Genomic DNA, 22,114 nt, shown 5'->3' on the forward strand with positions numbered 1-22,114 from the left:
ATCGGGGTCACCAAAGTAATTGATATTGGTCATTTTCTCAAAGCATGCTCCCCATTGTCTTCAACACTATCTATCTTCTTGGCTATTGTCTATGGCTGAAATAGATCCTTCACCATGTTAGTCATGGATCTGATCCCAGGATGAAATTTGAACTCCATTGCTTCTCCATCATCAAAGCTCTCCACTTGCATTTCTATGACATCGCTTCACTGTCCATTACCTCAGTTCATTTCATGTTGAAGCCCTCAACTCTGCCTCATTACTTTTCAACTTGATTATGGGTCGTGATCTCCTATCTGGCTTTGCACCTCACACCCTTTAAAACTTTGCAGCTTGCATCCTAACTCAGGTTCACCGGTTTGTCTATCATCCTCCCACTTGTTGACTGTTACGATCTGATAATATCACAGTTTTAAAGCTTTCATTCTCAAATCCATCCTGTCTACCTTTAAAATTACCTTCGGCCCATTGATATTTGATGAATAAACATCAGAATGCTACTTGTACTTGAGTTCTTGATAGTATAATTAATGGGCAAACATTTGTTCTTGACAGCTGACATTGTGGTATCATATTCCTATGCCCTAGACCCTATCCGCTCAGGCCCAAAATGAGGCATACCATTACCTCAACTGGATCTTGTGAAGGTCTGATTGAAGGATGGTGCATCTTCAGAAAGGCTTACCTCCTCCCCTTCCCGCAGAGAGGCATTAACAGGCATTCCTGCCATAAAAGAGAAAAAACGTTTGCTTGTGGAAGAACAGAATCAGAGATGTTGGCGGTTAAAGCAGGTTCCAATACAAAATTTGTGGGGTGAAATAGATGCCAGAAGGAGCAAAACAACTAAGTTAGGAAGAAGTCCGACATGAAATCTTCTTCAGTTTTATCAGTCACTATGACCATACTAGTAACTGGAATACATAACACAGTGCGGAGCTGGAAGAACACAACTGGTCAGGCAGCATCAAACATAATTTTCTGAAGAACGGTCCTGACCCAAAACATCAGCTTTCCTGCTCCTCTGATGCTGCCCGGCCTGCTGCATTCCTCCAGCTGCACACTGAGTTATCTCTGACTCCAGCATTAGCAGTTCTTACTGTCTCTAGTAACTGGAATACTTAGTTCAAATGAGAAGTGGGTTTTTAGTCTGACTTTCATCTTCCAGTTTCAGCTTACGTTGTGTGCATTCTATTCCTGCCAAAATTGAAGTGTGTTAATAGGTCTTGTGAGGTGCTTGAAGAATTTGTCAGTTGAGGTAGACCAGCTAATGCTTAGCGCAATAGATCTGGGATAAAGTAGAGTTGAAATGGTGGTAATTTGAGAAACGATATTCCCTATGTTGGTGGAAAAAGGTTCACAGAATTAGTTCCCAATTGACAGGCTGAATATATTGCATTCATGAAGAAAAATCAGAGCTAACATTTTGGATTCGGTGACCCTTCATCAGAACCTTGATCCAAAACGTTAACTCTCATTTCTCTTCACAGATGCTGCCAGACCTGCTAATCTTTTCCAGCAATTTCTGTTTTTGTTTATTATTTACAGCTTCAGCTGGTTTTTTTATCTATATTTATATTGGATTTATGTTCTAATGCGGACGTCACGTGATGCATTGGGAAGTGTCTGTCACCAAGCATAACTTCTGGTTCAAGTCCTACTCTAAGACTTGATGGCCAAGGAAGATGCATGCTTCATGTGGCCAGACATTTTGAGTGTGAATGTGCAAGTCCTTCTAAAACGTGCCAAGAGCTGATGGTAAGAGTGGGAGAAATTCCTGGTCAACCATGTGTGCAAAGACTAGCTCCACACCACAACATGCCGCTAAGACTCCCTGAGTGAACTGTCATGAGGCACTATCACATTCTCTCTGGAGTTCAGAAGAATAAGGGGTGATCTTAATACAATACAAGTTTCTAAAAAGCTTAATGGGTTAGAAAGAGAGAGCAATAGAAATGTTGAGTGCTTGATGAGCTCAGCAGGTCAGATTACATATGTGAAGAGAGAAACAGAATTAACATCTGGTGTGACTCTCTCTTGGAACTGAAGGAAGAGGTGAAAATGTGATGGCAATAGAAAATGTTGGGAGGATGAAATGAAAGGTCAGACAAAGTTTAGGGTTTAGGTGGTTTTAACATCACAGTTATCACAAAACAAAAGGAAGAAGGGAGTGGTAATAGTTTTAGAGGAGGGATAGGTCTGGACTATATCTTAATAGATGTTAAATAGTGGAATTTAGATTAGTTGTTCTGAAAGAAAAATAAGGAAAACCAGATACCGGGTCGGGAAGAAAGAAGGTGATAAAGAGAGAAATACATAGCAAAATGAAAGTTGAATTCAACTGAGTCCAGAGATTATGTTATTTTAACTTCTGCTGGGCTTCAAAGGAGCATTGCAAATCATATTACAAAAATGTGAGCACGAGAGAAAGATGGTGTATTAAAATGGTAAGCATGTGCAGTGAAAGGAGGTGTTGCACTTTGTGTTGTGCTGTGACATCTGTGATCTCCAATCTCCCTTGCTGTCTAACCTTCTCCTGATCTTGCTTTCTGTTCCCTTGCTCCTTCCCATCTTTTTCCTCATTTAAAAAAAGTTACTTTCCACCTGTCTTCATTTTTGAAGATGGGTCATATTGGACTCTGTCCCTCACACCACAGACGCTGCCAGATATATGTTTCAACAGTACTTTTGTTTTTATTTCAGATTTCCAGCATCCTCATTATTTTGCTTCAGAAATAGAGAGGTTAGAGAATCTAGAACATGGGGTCATATTGTATTTTTAATGCTTAGAAGCACAGCATTTTGGTTTCAAAGCATCAAAGGAGCAGGTGGGGAAGTGAAATTGAAGATCAGCTGTCATCTTATTGAACAGCATACTTAAAGGGACATGTAGCCTATGCTGCTTTTACTTTTGGCCTTAAGAGAAGGAGTTAATGTCACACAGTAAAGGCAAATTATTAAAAGGGAGTCCTATGATAATGGGGGTGCAAGTACCGAATAGTATTCATACTTAGGCAACTCAAGTGAGTTTGTTGAGCTTCTTCTGATACTGCAACTTTCTCCTGCATTAAATGGGATTTCTGCTGTGACATCTGTGATCTCCAATCTCCCTTGCCCTCTGACTTTCTCCCGATCTTGCATTCTGTTCCCTTGCTCCTTCCCATCTTTTTCCTCATTAATGGGATTTCATCCTTTCAGTGGTTTACAATTTTCAAAGCACTTTCGGTATCTCAGGCAGGAAAATAAATTTCCCTTCAATTTTTTTTGGTTACACCAAGGCTTCTAAATTATGGTGCTCATCAGCATTTGCGGCCTCCATATTTCTGGTTGCAACTGTGGACTTCTAGAATTTTCCCCAGCATCTATTTTCCCTTTTAGAGGTTCTTGCTGTATTTCTGTGCTATCCTCGGATACACTATATCAGATCATGGAGATTTATTCACCTCTACATGTTTTAGGACCTCCAGCACTTGCTCTTCTGTATTTTTTCAAAATATCAATATTTATTTCCCAAGTTCTCTAGCTTCCACTTCTCTCTTCCAGCAATTTTTCATGATACATTTGTTTTCTACCTCTCCTGTCTTCTGAGGTTCAATACAAAAGCTACTCTTTGATTTTTAAGATCTCTCCCTCTCTAGTCACTCGCTCGCTTTTAATGATCTTGCAGAATCTCTTTGGATTATCTTTCTCCTTATCTGCCAAAGCTATCTCAAATCACTAGTACTTGATATTTGTTCTTCTGCACTCCTAAACCCCCAAACCCCCATTACACAAATGGTGTGTGTGACATAAATGGTAACCTACATTTTGTGCCCCACGTTTAAGACAGTTCTCTCTGGTTTCTAATATTAATGAAGAAAATCATATTTTAGATGCTACAAATTAATTCAAATGTGACGTACAAAGTTAGGAAAATGTTCAATTACATAATTCTTATGTCTGCTCTATTCCTTGTACAACGTTTATTCCTTATAGCTGAAGAGCCAGTTGTGATAGTGACACAATCTCCAAATGAGGGGACAAGATCCACTGACTTTAATGTCACCTTCACAATTAGTAACCTGACATTCATACCAGATTTGCAAAACCTTGGTTCTTCTCCGTATCAAGCTACATCAAGCCATGTTATTAATTTGGTATGTCGAGACTGGAATTATACATTATGTTTTGACTGATATCAATCAATATCAACAGTGTGCTTCTGTCTCGAAAACATTTTCTGTGATTTTCTTTTTTAATAGCTCAGAAATCTCTACAGAAAAAGCAAGATAAAGAAAGCATTCTTACATTGTAAACTTGCATCTTTCAGGTAAGATTAGTGTCCATTAACCATTCATTGTTTGCATCAACGTATCTCTCCAGAAGCCTGTTGAAAGTACAGTAATGCCTTTCGTACAAAATTTAAAACAGAAGTAGGAAATGCTGGAATTTCTCAGCAGGTCAATCAAAATAAGAGGTAATGTCAAAAGTATAGATAAGATGAATGGTAGTTTCAAAAACATACCTGCAGACAAAAACACACACACACACACACACACACACACACACACACACACACACACACACACACACACACACACACACACACACACACACACACACACACACACACACACACAGCTACTCTGCCACACACTGAGACAAGCACAAATACACACATGGATCCACTCACAGAGAAGCAAGGTAATAAAATGGAAAACAGAAAATGATTATGAGACTGAAACAATATTAACATGAAAGTGTAAGAGGCAAAATGAAAAATATGCTTATAAAAGAGAGATTGGCAACATGCAGGAAACATGAAGGGAGTATATCTGCATTCTGTCATTGAAACAATATTAAAACTGGACAGCAGTAAAATACCCAAGGGAAAGAAAATATATCTTTTTCCTTGAACATGAATTAACTTCATTGGAACTGTGAAAAGGTCAATAGCAGTGAACCAGAGAAGAACTAACTAAAATGACAAGGGTTAGTAGCTGCTCCACAGATTGGAAATATTCAGCGAAGTGACTACCTGCCCTTAAAAGCTGTCCTTATTTCAGTTTAATAAGCTTTCAGCTTTCACATTAGAAATAAAGGCCATGATCAGGTACAACCATCTTGTAACTATATTGAAAATTAATTTTGATCACTTGACGATTATTTTCAATAAGCATGACGGAAATCATGCTGAGATATAACTGCTTTGGAAATTAGATTATACCCACCACGGGAACCTGCATCTGTTCCTATCAAATTAACAATGGTTGGGGCTCGTGAACTGAACCTAAATAATCCCGTGAGAAATGCTTATATATGACAAAAGAAGCTGACCAACCTGACTCTCTGAGAAAAATAGCTGATTAAGACCCTGGTGTATGCATGTACCAGGAAGTGGCTTTAACAGTTGTTTGAATTTGTTTCATCAATCTGGAGGAGGCCAGTGTATTGTACTGATGCTGCACCACAACACAGATATTGTATGAAACCTGGATCTCTCAAAATGGGCAGTCCATATCCTAGACACACACCTTACCTCAGTGATCTTATGATGGAAGTGCAATGTTTTAGGCATGAGGCCACCATAATGGATAAATTTTCTGGATGATGTCAGAGAATCCTTAAGCCAGTGTCAGGAAAAGACAAGCAATTTGCCTTTTGCTCGTTACACCTTCACTATATTACAAATTATTTGTTTAAAAATGTATATTTTATGTTCTATTTTTAGTTAAATAGCCAAGTAATCAGACTAATGTTAATATATCCAATGTTGTTTTTGTATAGAAAAAAGTATCTACACTATATTTCAAAAATGTGTTGTAATAGTAAAACAATTAAACAATCTTAGTCATTTTACAAAAGATGCCTATGTATTGTTAATGCAAAATATTGAGAATTGTTAATATTTTAATGAATCATTGTTGCATTTGGTGGGGATTTTTTTTTACAAATTCTATATTCACTTTCCCCAGGCCTGGAAATGAAGGCAAGACTAAGGTTGAAGCAATCTGTTCTTTTAAAAATAACCCCACTGTGAATGAAGTTGATAAAGCCATTGTTTATAATGAGTTCAGAGACAACACTGAGAAAATCACTGCATTGGGAGAATATGCATTGAACAAAGACAGCCTTTATGTAAATGGTATGTACTGATTCAAATTAAATAATAATAAAGCTTAAACAGTGACACGTTACTGTACGCTACATCATTTCACAGTTTATACAATACATTGGTTGAATTTGACTGGTGTTCATCAGCTATGAACTTTGTTAAACACCAACGCCCAAACTGTGACAAAAACTGCTGCCCTGTCTTGCTGTTTTTCTCTTCAAGTTTTGAAATTTTTAATGAATAATCAAGATGTAAATGATGAATGCTAAAGAAAAGCATAATTGATATAGATTATTCCCAGAAAATGATCCGATGACCAAAAGAAAAACGAATCTCGAATGCTTTCCTTGGAACAAGTGCATTTTAGATTCTGAATAATAACTGATACTTTTGCTGAAGCCCTGGGCAACATATTTACATTTCATACCTTAATTTTAGGCTATCAAGAATTGAAACCAACTATAACACCAACTGTAACTTTACCTGCAGTCCGGGAAGGAGACTTGCCATTTGAGCTTAACTTCACAATAATAAACAGAAATTTTACTGAAGCACTTAATGACATAAATTCTCCTGAATATCAAAGCATTGCTGCCAACATTACCAGGATGGTAAGGGTTATTTTCTAATCACTGTTAAAATTTAAATTTCATGTCCAGAAGACCAAATACATCACTTGCCTTTTTCTGTATGAGTCAAATCTCAGAGTAAAATGTGACTTGATAGATTATAAATTACATTTTTATAATTGGTGGCTAGTCACTCAACATATTCTCACAAGGCCCCAATATTCTTTAACACAAGAATACAGGTTTATTACACTAAAGATGAAAAAAAAACATAAAGGCATGTCATAAGGATCCTAATAAAATGAATACCTATGCTGGGTTTGCAATAAACTGCATCTCCCAGTCACGAACCATTTTAACTCCCCCTCCCATTCCTCAGATGACATGTCCATCATGGACCTCCTACAGTGCTATAATGATGCCACCCGAAGGTTGTAGGACCAGCAACTCATATTCCGCTTGGGAACCCTGCAGCCCAATGGTATCAATGTGGACTTCACAAGCTTCAAAATCTCCCCTCCCCCCACTGCATCACAAAACCAGCCCAGTTCGTCCCTGCCTCCCTAACCTGTTTTTCCTCTCACCTATACCTTCCTCCCACCTCAAGCTGCACCTCCATTTCCTACCTACCAACCTCATCCCGCCTCCTTGACCTGACGGTCCTCCCCGGACTGACCTATCCCCTCCCCACCTCCCCACCCATACTCTCCTCTCCACCTATCTTCTCCTCCATCCATCTTCGTTCCGCCTCCCCCCCTCCCTATTTATTTCAGAACCCTCACCCATCCCCCTCTCTGATGAAGGGTCTAGGTCCGAAATGTCAGCTTTCCTGCTCCTAAGATGCTGCTTGGCCTGCTGTGTTCATCCAGCTCCACACTTTGTTATCTTGGATTCTCCAGCATCTGCAATTCCTGCTATCTCTGATCACAAAATGAAGTTTCTACCCATTTTTCAATAATACCCTTTAGACTTACTAAGTCCCAGAGAAGTATCATTCTTTTCTCAACTTATTTCTTGCATAACTGACTGTTTGCAGTTCTGTCTTCTTGGACTGCTATGATAGTTTTGTCTGTTTTCTACTTATGCTGGCCTGACCTCTTTTACTGTTCTGATGCCTCTTTTCAATTCTGAAAAATTTAAAAACTTCCTTACAAACTTTCACAACATGGACGTTTCACAGACTAGAATTCTTTCGCTAGGTGAAGCTGTTCTCATGAACTCCTGATTCTGCTGAATGGGAATTAAACTAGTATTGGCATTTCATCAAATAACACCACTCACATCGGCTGTGCATTTAATAGAATGACATTCTTTCTTAGAAATGATATATTTATGTCTGACGCCTTTAAAAAATCAGGTACCGTCACAGAACTGAAACTAAAATCCATCTGACTCCATTTGAACTCTCCAAAACTCTGAAATAATAGTATTTATGTGCATCTTTATCACACTTGCAATGAATTTTATTGACGGGGTGTTATTCAATTCTTAATCTGTGCTCTTTTTATTAAGATCAACTCAATGGATCTTTTCAACATTTTCAGGAGTGCTTATTGCATATTTTATACGAAATCTGAAATCTGTACTGACTATGGTATATGTTTTTCAGCTCACAGGATTATTTAAAAAGAGCTCTTTGAAGAAGAGTTACCGCACCTCTAAAGTTACAGGGCTTAGGTAAGAGACTTATGGTGCAAGCTAGATACCATTGAGGTTAAACAAAGTGATGACCTTTAATCATAAGGAAAACATTGGCTGCCCCAGTCACATTTACGATCTTGATCTCCCTGATTCCTCCCCACCCAATTAATTCACCAACTACATCATGGTACAGAATATGCACACCCATATTAATTGCTGGTGATTATTCTGACAGTTCCTGCCTTCCTCCTGCCTGTAGTTATTGTCTGATCATATGTACAGATAGTTCATCTAGCCAGTTGTTGATCAGAATCTGCATGCTTTGTTCAAAATATCCTGGGTCAACTTTCAGCAGCTCCAGAAATACATATTTAATGTAAAAGAAATGTAAACACAGCTTTAATGTTCAAAACAAGTTCCTGATTCACTTTGCTCTGTGAACTATGTCCTATGGGGAACAACTGAAATGAAACCTGGTCACAGAATGTGTCCTATGTGTTACAGAATTCTGAACATCTCTCGAGAACATTGCATAATGGCACAACAAAAGTTATAGTCTAACTAATACTATAATGTTGCATTTGCAAAGGTATTGTGAAAGAATGAGATAGTTTGATTCAAACTTGAAATGCAGGTACTTGTGATATACACTCAATCACTGCAGGCAGCACAGTGGCTCGGTGGTTAGCATTGCTGCCTCACAGTACCACAGGCCCAGGTTTGATTTTAGCCTCAGGTCACTGAGTGGAGTTTGCACATTCTTCCTGTGTCTGCACCCAGTTTCATCTGGGTGTTCTGGTTTCCTCCCATAGTCCAAAGATGTGTAGGCTTGGTGGATTGGCTATGCTAGATTGCCTGTAGTGTTCAGGAATGTGTAGGTTGGGTGGATTGTTGGGGTCTGGGTCTGGGTGGGCTGCTCCAAGGGTCAGTGTGGACTTGTTGGGCTGAAGGGCCTATTTCCACACTGTAGGGATTCTATGAATCTTTGGGATACGCATATTGTCAAGTTATTCATCCATTTGGGCTTTGCATATTTATGAAGAGGAAAAGATTCAAACCTTTTATTTTGAATTTCCTCATCAGACATGGTTCAGTTAAATGCACCTGCTTGAGCTACTTCAACCTCGACAATACAAATGAACTAGTAACAGCAGAAGAAGTCAGAACAGAATTCGCTATTGGAACAAATGAAACAACCTTACTTGGAAATCTCTATCAGCTAAAAAGTAACAGCTTAACAGTGGGTAAAGTATCAACTCGAACTATTTCATTAGAACTACCAATTAGCATGAATCAAGGCTGGTTCACTATTGGACAAAAAGTGGATGGTTCTGCCCATGGTCTATCTGGAAATCTTGAGGAAATCAATGGCTGTTAATTGTTTTTGGCATATGTATGGTATGATAAAGTATAATCTAGTCTTGAAATGCCTTACCAATGTGCTGATTGCCTAACTCTTGCCTTGCATTTGGTGATGCCTAAATGTTCCTTATGGAGCCTCTGTAAAATTTACCATTTCATCGACCTTGGTCAAACACAAATATATCTTCCATTATTGTTTTCTAGTACTTTTCAGCAGTTTGTCTGCAGGGGTATATTTTGACCACCCTTGCAGATAGGTTTGTTTGACCTTTGTGCTCTCCTTGTCAGATTTTTGATCTGTAGGAATTACTCTGAGTTTTCTCTCTGTTGCCAGGAGACTGTTGGGTTATGGCTGTAGAATAAGGCTGCATTTCTGCCACAGGGTTAGATCTTCCTTTTCTGTTTGTTCCACTGTTGCTATCACCTAATTATAAGCATGTTGCCTGTAACATAGCCTGTAACATATTCATACTCAATTGTCTAATTCTGAATTTTTGTATGTGGAAAGGCATTTTTTAAAATTCTTTCAATTCCAGTAACATGACCAGGAATAAAAGGAAGGCTATAAATCTTTTACATCCCTGCTAATGGTTCCTTCCCTCTGGCTGTGTACCCCAATCCAGTTTACATCAAAACTCTTGATCTAAAGTATAAAAGTTTTCTTCTTCCGTCAGTTTCCACTTTGGTAAAGTGTCTCCTGTGGATGATGCATCTGTGGTTACTATAGTGAAGAAGCCTTGATTGTGATGTGCAAGTTCATCAGTAGAAAAAAAAAGCTTGTTTTCAATCTTCTCAAAAGCTGCTGTCTGTTCTTGACTCCAGTGCCAAAGCTGGCCTTTCTTACAAAGCTCTCCAAAAGGTTGGGTAAGACTGGATAAATTAGGCATAAAGAGTCCCACTTCATTCACCATGCCAACGAAGCAATTTATATCATTTATACGCTTCAGTGCTTTAAATTCACAACTGGTCCTGATCTTTGTTGGATCTACTATGATGCCTTACTTTTTGGATTAGGTGTCCTTCGAGTTTAATGCCAATTCTCCAGAATGATGATATCTGACAAAGTGCTTAGCCTGCATTTTGTTTTGCCCTAATTTTTATATATCTTTCTGGTCATATCCTTCTTCATTTTATCATGCATTCAGATATCATCCATGTAGCAAATTGTCTGCAACTTCCCTTTCAGAATTCCAGACATTCCTGTTTTAGGAATCTCTGCTACATAGGAGGTCCTAAACAGCAGTTGGTTTTCTTTATTTTTTCATGGGATCTGGGCAACACTGGCTAAATCCTCATTTATGGCCCATCATGTTTCCCCTGAGAAGGTGTGGTGAGCTAACTTCTTGAAATACTACAGTCCATTTGGTGTAGGTATACCCATAATACCTTGGTGCTCCACGACTTTGACCCACCAACACAAAGAATGGTGATAAGTTTCCAAGTGTGGATGGTGAGTGGATTGGAACGGAACTTGCAAAATGGTGGTGTTGCTTTGTAGCTGCTGCCCTAGTCCTTCTCAATACTGGTGGTCATGGATTTATAAGATGCTGTCTGAGGAACCTTGGTGAATTTCTGCAATGCATCTTGTAGTTCACAGACTCCTCTATAATGATACTAAAACAGTGTAATAAATGTTGCCAATAACCTTGACTTATGGTGAAAGGACATCTGGCAAAATGAACTGTTTTCATCCAGTTTTGTGAAAAGCATGTTTGTTGGCAATTTGGCCAAACTGTTATTGACAGGCAAAATAAGGCAGATTTCTCTTCTAACTTGTTTATTCAATATGGAGATTCAAGCATAATCTTAGTTCTCCAATTGTCTTGGGGACACTCACTAACCCTGAGCATTATTGTGTCTAGTGACATGTCTCTATTTTCAACCATGTGGTCTAACTGTAATTTTACCTTCCTCAAAGGATGAGGAATTTTCCTGGGAGTAAACAAGCAGATCAGCTTAACATCTCCTTGCAGAATAACATGATACTTATGCTTCAATTTGCCTCAAACTTTGAATAATATTGCAAATTCTGGCTGAAACTCTGACATGTCATAATTCTGAAAAGTTGTATCCACTCTCTCCGTGAGATCCAGAAAAATATGTGCATTGCTGCATAACAATTTAATAGGATTCTTCAGTATATCGAGTGAGACATCAACATCTCATACTTTACAACTACATTTTGTGGTAGTTTGCCCAGTAACCTGAAGATCTGTGCCTCCTGGACTTTGAAGTTTTATTTTACTGATCTGCCTTGCAGACTTTAACCATGGCAAGATGTTTCCAAATACTGAAACACTTGCTCCTGTGTTGAGATTGACTTATGTTTCAAACCCTTCAAATTCATGGTCTAAAATCTGCATTAACTCTCTCAGACCACAATTAGAAGGTCATTGACTTAAACTGTATTTTTATTTTCCTAAACCTTGTGTATGATTTTCAATGCTCTGGAAATTTTCCTTTAGCAAGACGTTTCCTTTGTTTTTGAGGCAATTAATATCTTATACTCCTTTTAATGCAGACAGCTATCCCTGCTGGCCATTCATTGCCAATGGTTCTGCTTTGGCCCATATTTGTACAACTTAAATTTAGTCAATTACGCTGAATCCCACTGTTTAGCATTTTGGTTGTCTTTGGGATGATGACGGTGCCATCTTAGGGCCTACCCATCTGACCATGCCAAAAGGATTCCCAATGTTTCTTTGCAGAACAGGTTAAGTTGGGTCCTTTGTTTTTGCCTCAATGTTTAATGTGATTACCTGTTCCAATGTCAAACCTCCCTTGGTTTGAAATAAGTCCAACAAATTCTCATCCCTCAGACCAACTATGATACAGGCTAATTAATTCATCCTTAAATCTCCAGACATGCAACATCTTGATACGTGTTACAAATACATGACAAATAGTTCTATTGATTCTTCCAAGTGCTAAGAACACATAATTTCCTCTGGGACTGCACTGAATGCTTTAACCAATGCATCATTTTCTCTTGTTCATTCTTCCATGCAATGCCTTATAAATGGGCTTATAACATTTAATAATGTGCTAACTAGGTATTGCTGTTTCCTGAAAAGATCAGTGGGTCTGGCAGCATCGGTGAAGGAAAAAACCGAGTTAACGTTTTTGGTCCGGTGACCCTTCTTCAGAACTGATAGTGGCTGGGAAAACGTCAGATTATATGCAGAAAATAGGGAGGTAGGTGGGGTAGGGAGTAAACGATGGGATAGAGCCCAAAGACAGAGAAAGACAGTTGGACGGTCAAAGGAGACGCTAACGATCAGGCTGGGAGGGTGAAAAGCACTGCTATCTGGACTATAATCCTCACACCCTGCTTCCTGTAAAGACTCCATCCCATTCTCTCAGTTCCACTGTCTGCATCGCATATGCTGAGATGAGGCCAACATCAAGGTAGTCTCTGAAATATCCAACTTCTTCCTCAACCAAGGATTCCCCAGCTCCTTTGTCAACAGGGCCCTCAACCAGGTCCGATCCATCTCCCTCACGTCTGCCCTCACCCCTTTCTTCCCTCCCGCAACAGCGATAACATTTCCCTTATCCTCACCTACCATCCCACCAGCATCCACATCCAGAAGATCATAACATAGGAATCCACACCCATCACTAGTCACACCACAGCCATACTGCCATTCACTTTCAGATGGCCAAATGTACTAGAGGTCAAAGTTGTTTCCACTCCATGAGACTCAAACGCGCACTTCAAAAGGCATCTTTTTTATCCATTCACAGGACGAGGAGTTGACTGGCTAGACTAGCATCTATTGCCCATCCTTAATTTACCCAGAGGACAGTTCAGAATCAACTTTATTGCTGCAGATCTAGAGTCACATGTAGGCCAGGTCAGATAAGATGGCAGTTTCCTTTCCTAAAGGACATTACAGAATCAGATGAGTTTTCCCAACAATGCATTCACGGTTATTATCAGCTCTTAATTCCAGACTTACATTGAATTCAGATTCCGTCATCTGCCGTGGCAGGATTCACATCCAGATTCCCAGAACATTACCCGGGTCTTTGGATTTACAATGCAGTAATAGTAACACCAGGCTATCACTTACTCTGCATCTATTGATGAAAGCTGGTGGCCCTGCACAACGAATTGCTTTGTGCTTTGTGAAGCCTGCCAGAGAACCAATAGTCAATGTCAAGGAACATGGGTTGGGTGGGGGGGCACCCCCAAATTGGCACAGGGCTTTGCACACAGCATGGATTCCTTTCTTCTTAGTATGAAAAGGATAGCCAACTCCATTTGCACCATTGTGGATCCAACCATGCCTGACATCCAAGCTCCTAAGCCTACTGCAGCAAGAGCTGCAGAAACCATTTAGCAACTGAATGCAATCTCAGACATGCTTCCATGCAAGCTCAGGCTGCTGCTAACATAGCTGTGAACTGCTGTCTGCAAACTGGTGTCATGGTGTCACAGCAGTTCAGTAATCTGTCCTCCAATAGATTTCCAGGATGGCTAGGTTGATATCCCATGCACAACCGTGGAACAAAATCCTACTGTCCTCTCTCAGCATGACTGCATTCATTACCCAAGCCTGTCACTCTGCTCATGCCTTTGATGTCACAGTTGTTTGTTGTGTGTACAAAGGTGAATGAGCATCATGAAACTAGATTCTCTAGACTTGGAATTACCAAAAGTTGTCTTCCAAGGTCATTTGTACTCTTCGCCTCTTAAAGTCAGAGGTGTTCCTGGCCACTAGTCATGCACCTAGGTAGCCATTTGGGAGCATTAGGACAAATTATAGCACGTGGGAAACAGGAAGGAAGAGAATGCAAGGTTGATTAGTTGATGTCCATACATGGTACGGCATGATTTCACCTGATCTGCAGTTTTGAAGTGGCCTCTATTTTGTTTTACAACCAAGCACATGCTATGAAGATCAATGCAGAAACAAGGTGTGACACAGTTAGCGAATGGAAAATTAGTTTTGCTGTTATTAGCGTCACCAGTGGATGAGTTCTTAATAGACAACCCAGGCAGACAGCAAATAATATAGAATACCTCACTGTTCCAGAACTATAACCTGGTCTCGTGTGATTTTTGACCTTATCCACCCCAGTCCAACACCAGCACCTCCACATTGAGGGAATGCGACAGTGCTGGCTTTCAGAGAAATTATTAGTAAACAGTGACATAAGTTCTGCTGAGTGCTACTTCCCAAATAGTTCAGTGTTGCTTTGTTGCTTCATCATGTCAATAGTCATGACATTTGGTGTGGCAGTGAGGCAGTCATCATGTGATCACTAGTTATGCATCGGCAGATAGTCTGAGTCACTCAGTAGATCTGGCAACTCAAATGCAAATGACACAGCAAATTACTGTAGAATGATGGAATGACGCAGAAGCGAACGTTTCAAGTCTAGATGGCAATTCATCAGAGCTGAAGGGTGCTCTGATGAAGAGTCATCAGACTGAAAATGCTAGGTAGCTTTCACTCCATGAATTTTGCCTGACCTGCTGTGATCTCTAATATTTCTTTCTTTTCGGTTTAGATTTCAGCATCTGCAAGAATTTTCCCCTATGCTGAGGTCAATTTGCCAGATGTGGCAATGCTTATGATATCTCCTGTAACATAAGAGACTTGGTGTGGATTATGAGGAACTGAATGATTATGTACAGTTTTTTTAATAGCTGTCTACTACATTCAGTTACACAGACACATGAGTGCCTTGGCTAGTATTAGACGATTCAGTCACTGAAGAGCAGCATGCTTTCAAAGCATGTTGTCCTGCAAGTGGTCCCAAGCAAGATAACACCTAAGACCATTACATTCTCAGGACACTCGCTATCATACAGTGATTATATCTTAAGTGTGTCTCTTAAAGCTGTACTTACATACTGATTGTGAGCCATAACAAATCATTATCATCATCACTGCTACCAATATACTAGGCACCAATCTACATGTTTCACTGCCTATATTCAACATATTGCCAATGGTTGCAAACAATCCATCTTACTTCAAGTATTAAATGCTAACTCTGACAGCTGTTCTGGCTCACTTCTGGTCAACTTAAAATTTACAATTCCAGTCATGCTTGGTATATTCTAACCTTTTTGTGGTCAATCATGATTCCGTAGGCCTCTTCTGGCATAGTGGTAGTGTCCCTACCTCTGGATTAGAATGCCCAGATTCAAGTCCCACCTATTCCATAAGTGTATCATAATATTTCTGAATGGATTGATTAAAAGTATATATCGTAATTTAATGTTTTTCCCTTAAAAAAATTGCTTTATGAATGTTCTTACAGACTGCAGATTTCTTGTGAGCCAGACAATTTCAACACCTTTCCTACATTCATACCTTTATCTCTGACCAATTGAATCAAGTACCTCTGTACAATGCATCATCTAGCTTGTTTTGATTTGTTCTTGGGATTTGGGCATCACTAGCAAAACCAGTATTAATTGCCCACCTCTCATTATATTTCAGAAAGTGCCAGTAAGCTGCCTTTTGGAGCCTTTCTGGTTCTTTCGGTGTAGGTACAGCCACAGTACCGTCAGAATTAGTACTTGACCACAAGACCACTATCTGACACCATCACTGGTACATTTAAATGCTTCATCCAGACTATCATATTTGGAATAATGATTCTGAGGCTAACTACCATATCTGTAAGACATTTTAGATTCATCTAAAGTTGAAATTAACTTTTCACACCAGATATAGTGAACAACCTTTTCAAAATAGTCCACTATGAGTTGCATGTTTGAACTCATTCAAATAAGGCTATGCAAGGGATAGTTCCCAATGGAAGTTTTGCTGACAGAATCAGAGCTATGATGTAGCTCTATCTCTGAGTCTAGTTGATTTTAACAACAGTTGCCTTCACCCAAAATTTTAAAAAAGTAGAATGACCCCCATATAGTTTCCAACTTACTGACAAATGTACCTTATAAGTTGTGGTACATCACTTGCACTGTAAGATTTAATTCACATTTATTTCACGATTAATTGTTTTGCAATTTGTATTGTATTTATGCAGAAGCTAAAGCACCGATTTCCAGTAACAAAGTAGAAATTCCATACTGGGGAATCATACTCATCGTTCTAACTGCACTCCTTATTCTATTTCTGTTCGTCCTTGGAGGTATACTGGTACGTACAACAGATTATACAATATTGTGCATAGTGCTGAAATCTATAAGTGTAGAGAATACAATAGGAAATTGTAGAAGTAAGATCAGAATAAAGGCATGCCATGTAACATCATGAGCCAAACAAGTCAGAGGAATCATTTATGTCCACGATTTAACAGTGCATAATTATTGTTGTAAGGCAGAACAAGTTCTAACGTTTCCTCTAAAAATATTCTCAAGCATGCATGTGTTAAGCATAAAAAAAGTGCTGAAAACACAGATCAAGTCAGCATTTGTAGAGAATTATCTGTTCAAAGAGAGCAAAATAAGCAAATAAGGGAGGAAAAGTTTCTATAAACCACATCAGATCACTAACATTACCTGATAAAAAGAAACTGAAAGTTATACAGAAATTCTAAAGTTATATTGGTCAATATTCAGACCAGAGATTAACTTCGCAATACCCAAGTAAAAATTGAGATATTGCTGCTAGGTGGAACACATCAGGAGCCAAACGCTCAGTGGCCAGAAGGGGAGATAATTCTCATCTGTTTAGTTACCAACATTTTATTCTTTCAGATTGCATTGTGCTTGAAAAGAAAGTACCAGGGGTCCTACAACATGATGCAAAACCCTGCTGGCTTCTACTTTCCACATCAAAAATTCTACTGACAAGAAGCATTAATGATAAGAAAAATCTGGTGATAAACAGCAAAAATGCAAATTAGAAAATGATTAAAGTAGAAATAGCATGTTACAATTATGTAACTAAATGGAACTAATCCAAATGAATTATTTGTTGCAACTCTCTGCATTCCTCTATGAAACTTTTCAGACTTTACTTGAAGAAAAGCACTGAAGGAAAATAGCAGTCAAAGAATATTTTATACTGATGACAAAATGTTCAGGTATTAAAGCTAAAAAATATTAAAAGAGGCAAATGCTTGTCACACTCCTCTGTCTTGAATATTTTCATTGTGTATCAGCTGCAGTAAATTATTATCATCAGTCCATACATCTGCATCATATTAAATGTTAGATTTATCTCTGTCACCTACAAGAATATCAATGATATGAACTTCAATAATAATCAGTACTGTGGTGATCTAAGAATTCTATTACATAATTATTGGAAACTATTTAAAATATTTGAATAATAGAAGAAGTAGGTTAAAATATTTATAATTTTTTTTCTGGGTGATGAACATTTAAAAGCTGTCTATTTTTGTAAATCGTGTCAAAATAATGAGAGCCAAGAATAAATTACTTATATTTCATTTCATATTTCATTATTAACACCATTGCATCTGGATGTTTCTTCAAAACTACACATTTTCATCAATCAAAACTAGCAGTATACAGAACAAAGGTGGAGACTCAGCTTTTCTCCACAGGATAACCCTCAATGCTGTTCCACCTTGGATAAGTGCTTTTACTGAAATTTGGCAAATAGAAATCCAACACTAAGGAGCATGCAACAGTGATTACACGGCGAGGAATTTTTATTCATTCATAGGATGTGGGTGTTGATGGCGGGGTCAGCATCTATTTCCCATCCCGAGGTACCCTTGAAAAGATGGCAGTGAGCCACTTTCTAGAACTGTTGTGGTCCCTGTGCTATGAGTAGATCCACAATGCTATCAGAGAGGAAATTCCAGGATTTGGACCCAACAACACTGAAGGGATGAGATATATTTCCATGTCAGGGTGGTGAGCGGTTTGGAAAGGATCTTGCCTGAAGCAGGTGCAGGTATTTGCGGGTTTTGAAGCTGCTGTCTAAGGAGCTTTGGTGAATTTCTGCAGTGGGTAAACACTGCTGTTACTGATCATTGATGGTGGCAGGCATGAATGTGCTGCCAATCAAGCTAGCTGCTTTGTCCTGGATGGTGTCAAGCTTCTTGAGTATTTTTGGAACTGCTGTCTAGCAGGCACGTGATCAGACTCCTGAGTTGTGTCTTGTAGATGGTGGACATGATTTGGAGAGGTAGGAAGTGAATTACTCACAAGATTTCTAGCCACTGACCTGCTCTTGTAGCCACTGTGTTCATATGCCTTGTCTGATTCAGTTTCTGGTTATTGATAACTCCCATAATTTTGATAGTGGGGGATATGGTGATAATCCCATTGCAAGTCAAGATGCTGTGGTTAGATTGTCTCTTATTGGAGGTGGTCATTGCCTGGCATTTGTGTGTGTGATGACAAGACCAAAAGGAATCACTAATTAACCTCCCTGTGGAACTCAATGAGCAGGAGTTCTCTTGGATACAGGCAACGGCCTGCCCAGCTAAAACTTATCACCTGAACTCTTTACAATTGCCTGTCCTGGGCTAGGACTAGCCTACGTATGCCACGAGTAGTGGCTCTATTTTGATGTTCAACAATAAATAATGTTTCTTTCTGGTCTGGCTTCCTGAACTATTAAATTGACGAAGAGAGTAAAGTTTCCAATTGTGTTGCCTTTCAACGAGATCTGTAAGACCGTGACAGGTAAGTATTGGAACATTACTGTTTGGGAAACTCGAACCTTATGATGTGGTTGTGGAGGATAGGCCCGAGTACGCCAGAAGAATCAGATATCTTATTGAAGCAAACATGATATAAGGGGACCATATCAAAACTTCATTCTCTTGACTGCTTGTGGGACCCTGACTTCCAGTATCCACAGTCAGAATTTTTTGACTGACAGGAATGGTAGCAGATGACTATGACCCCAAATCATCTGTTATATTGTAGTGGTGCAGGTTGAACATGGTAGATAGACCACCTGTTATTGAATTCTTGATGAGGCTGAAGACATTGGTAAACACTAAGCACGGGTGAGCATTTCAAGGAATGTTAAGACATCACTTAGTTTGTGGAATTAATATTATTGTGACCCAAAGGAAGTTACTTACTCAACCATAGCTGGACCTCAAAAAGGCCATAGAACTAGCCCTTTCCTGCAAAAATGCAGAAAAAGAGCTCTGGACTTTCAGGGGTCCATACATGGTACCATCCTCAGCCTTGGGTTACCCCTACACTTTAGCACCAAGTCCCCAGCAGTTAACACCTGCAGTTCCCATTGGTTGGTAAGGAAGGATAAATGGAATCAGAGGCTGCAAGGTTCCAGAACTGGACAGGACATTGCTTTACAAATAGGGAGAAACAAGAACATCCATATCAATTTTGTAGTCTTGGATCTGCCCCACACAAGGTTAGCAAAACGTATACCACCTAAGTCAAAGGGTGAAGCCACTGCAAGACAAGGGTATGCCTGAGGATGAGGAATTGATACAGTTCAATTTGCATCACTGCTTCATAAATGGCCCCAATTAAGATAGAATTCCAAGTAAGTGGCCACTCCGTAGACATGGGGGTAGATTCACGTATCACTGTATCTATTGTTGGGAGAAAACCATTAGGAAGCTCAGATGGAGCATTATGCCTTTAAGCTTGCAAGACTTGATTGGCCACCAGCACTAGGAACCCTTATATATTACTGGGATCGTTGTAACCCCAGGTAAATCTTGGCAACAGACAGTCTGACTCCCCTTAATGGTGGTGCAAGGATCAGGACGCAACTTTTGGGAAGGGACAGGCTACAAAAATTCCACCTGGACTGGCAACAGATCTATAAAATGGATACCTGTGATCTACATGAAGTCGTCGAGAAGTATCCCAAGAGCGCTTCATATTTTATTGTCATATGAACTGTTAATAGGGATAACTCTCTGAAGATTAGAAGACTCAAAAATGAAAGTCACGAATGGCTAGAACAAGAATCTATGTTTATGTAGAAGAAATTTTAAAAAAGAGATAATAAGAAGGGTTAGTGGGAAAGGTTCATGCCTACAACCCCTACACTGAGACCTCTCACTATACAACTTGCACTCCATGAATCCTCCATAAAAATCACTTACCTTTTCACTAATCCCCATCTCTATGGCTGCTTCTTAGCCAGTAGTCTGCACCCTGACAGCCTCCCTCCAGGTGATTGGTTGAAAAGACTGCCAATCAGCACCTCAGTCCCTGATTGACACTGCTCCAGCAAGCTTTCTCACTTCAAGGGATTGTGGACGGGGCTGTAACTCACCTTTAAAGGCACCTGCCCCACACTTAGCCAAAAATAATGCAACATCCTGGCCAATTTCCATGTTATTTATGTGACACCATATCTAATGAGGATGACAGTGGTCAACATAGAGCACAGTACAACAGTCAGAAATAAGGTTCAAATAAATCAGTACTGCTTAACTGAAATTTAGCTTGACTTTTCAGTTTTACTTTAAATTTAAGCTTAAATTTGAAATTAATTTGAAACTATAAAAACTGCAGAAAAATTCATCAGGATTAACCGGAAACTGTCAGCGGTAACAAAGTGTGGAGCTGGGTGAACGCAGCAGGCCAAGCAGCATCTTAGGAGCAGAAAAGCTGACGTTTCAGGCCTACACCCTTCATCAGATGATTATCTGATGAAGGGTCTAGGTCCAAAACATCAGCTTTTCTGCTCCTAAGATGCTGCTTGGCTTGCTGTGTTCATCCAACTCAACGCTTTTGTTATCTCGGATTCTCCAGCATCAGCAGTTCCTATTATCGCTAATACAACTATTAGTGGTAGTCAATGATCTGAATTTGTTGCCTCAATTAGTGACAATTAATATTAGAAAGCTATTGAGTGAATAGCTGTAAGTTGAGTGAGGCCCAAAGGAGTGTACAGAAAGCAACAATATCAGCTTTACCATAGAATGGTTATCAAAGAGCAAACACAGAACAATGTGGGATTTGATGAGAAAAGGACTACTTTTTGCTTTTTATTTTCAACACAGAAATTTGCAAGAGATAGGAGTATACCATTCAGCAGTCTGAGTCTACATTCAATACAAACTTGGGCTTTGTCTCCATTTTCCCTATTGCTTGTCAAATTCTATGGTTCCCTGACAGACCAAATATACAATTTTACATCTATCCCAGCTCTAAATATAGTCAACAAAGGAGCACATACAACCCTCGAGGAGGGAGAATTCCAAAGTTTCCGTTTGAGTGAAGAAATATCTCATCGCTTTAAGTCCTGGATGACCGAATCATTATTCTTATCTACCCTTATGTTAGATTTATTAACATGGGGAAACAATCTCTCCATGATCATTCCATTAAGCCCCTTCAGAATCTTGTACTTTTCAATGAGATTACTTTGATTCTTCTGCACTTCAGAGAATGCAGGCCCAATTTGTCAATCTCTCATCAAAGGACAGCCCCCTTCTTTCAGGGCAAATAAAATGACCTTCAATTTTCAAAGCAAGTATATTCTTCCTTAAATATGGAGACCAAACTACACACTGCTCTCCAGTTGTGATCTAAACAAAG

At 39.3% G+C, this 22,114-nt stretch overlaps 1 protein-coding gene across 1 annotated transcript in view; it reads left to right on the plus strand.

The window, feature by feature from the left end:
• The window catches only part of LOC125465654 (mucin-16-like), a 120,067-nt gene extending 102,277 nt beyond the window's left edge, over nucleotides 1-17,790 (plus strand). Inside the window, exons 66-73 of the mRNA XM_059638429.1 lie at nucleotides 3,973-4,133; nucleotides 4,239-4,306; nucleotides 5,952-6,121; nucleotides 6,530-6,702; nucleotides 8,270-8,337; nucleotides 9,385-9,545; nucleotides 16,678-16,790; nucleotides 17,351-17,790. Of these exons, the coding sequence (XP_059494412.1) occupies nucleotides 3,973-4,133; nucleotides 4,239-4,306; nucleotides 5,952-6,121; nucleotides 6,530-6,702; nucleotides 8,270-8,337; nucleotides 9,385-9,545; nucleotides 16,678-16,790; nucleotides 17,351-17,443 (1,007 nt within the window). The 3' untranslated portion in view covers nucleotides 17,444-17,790. The remainder of the gene's footprint in view (nucleotides 1-3,972; nucleotides 4,134-4,238; nucleotides 4,307-5,951; nucleotides 6,122-6,529; nucleotides 6,703-8,269; nucleotides 8,338-9,384; nucleotides 9,546-16,677; nucleotides 16,791-17,350) is intronic.
• The last annotated feature ends 4,324 nt before the right edge of the window (nucleotides 17,791-22,114 follow it).

This window comes from Stegostoma tigrinum, chromosome 30 (assembly GCF_030684315.1).
Source record: "Stegostoma tigrinum isolate sSteTig4 chromosome 30, sSteTig4.hap1, whole genome shotgun sequence".
NCBI classification, from domain to species: domain Eukaryota; kingdom Metazoa; phylum Chordata; class Chondrichthyes; order Orectolobiformes; family Stegostomatidae; genus Stegostoma; species Stegostoma tigrinum.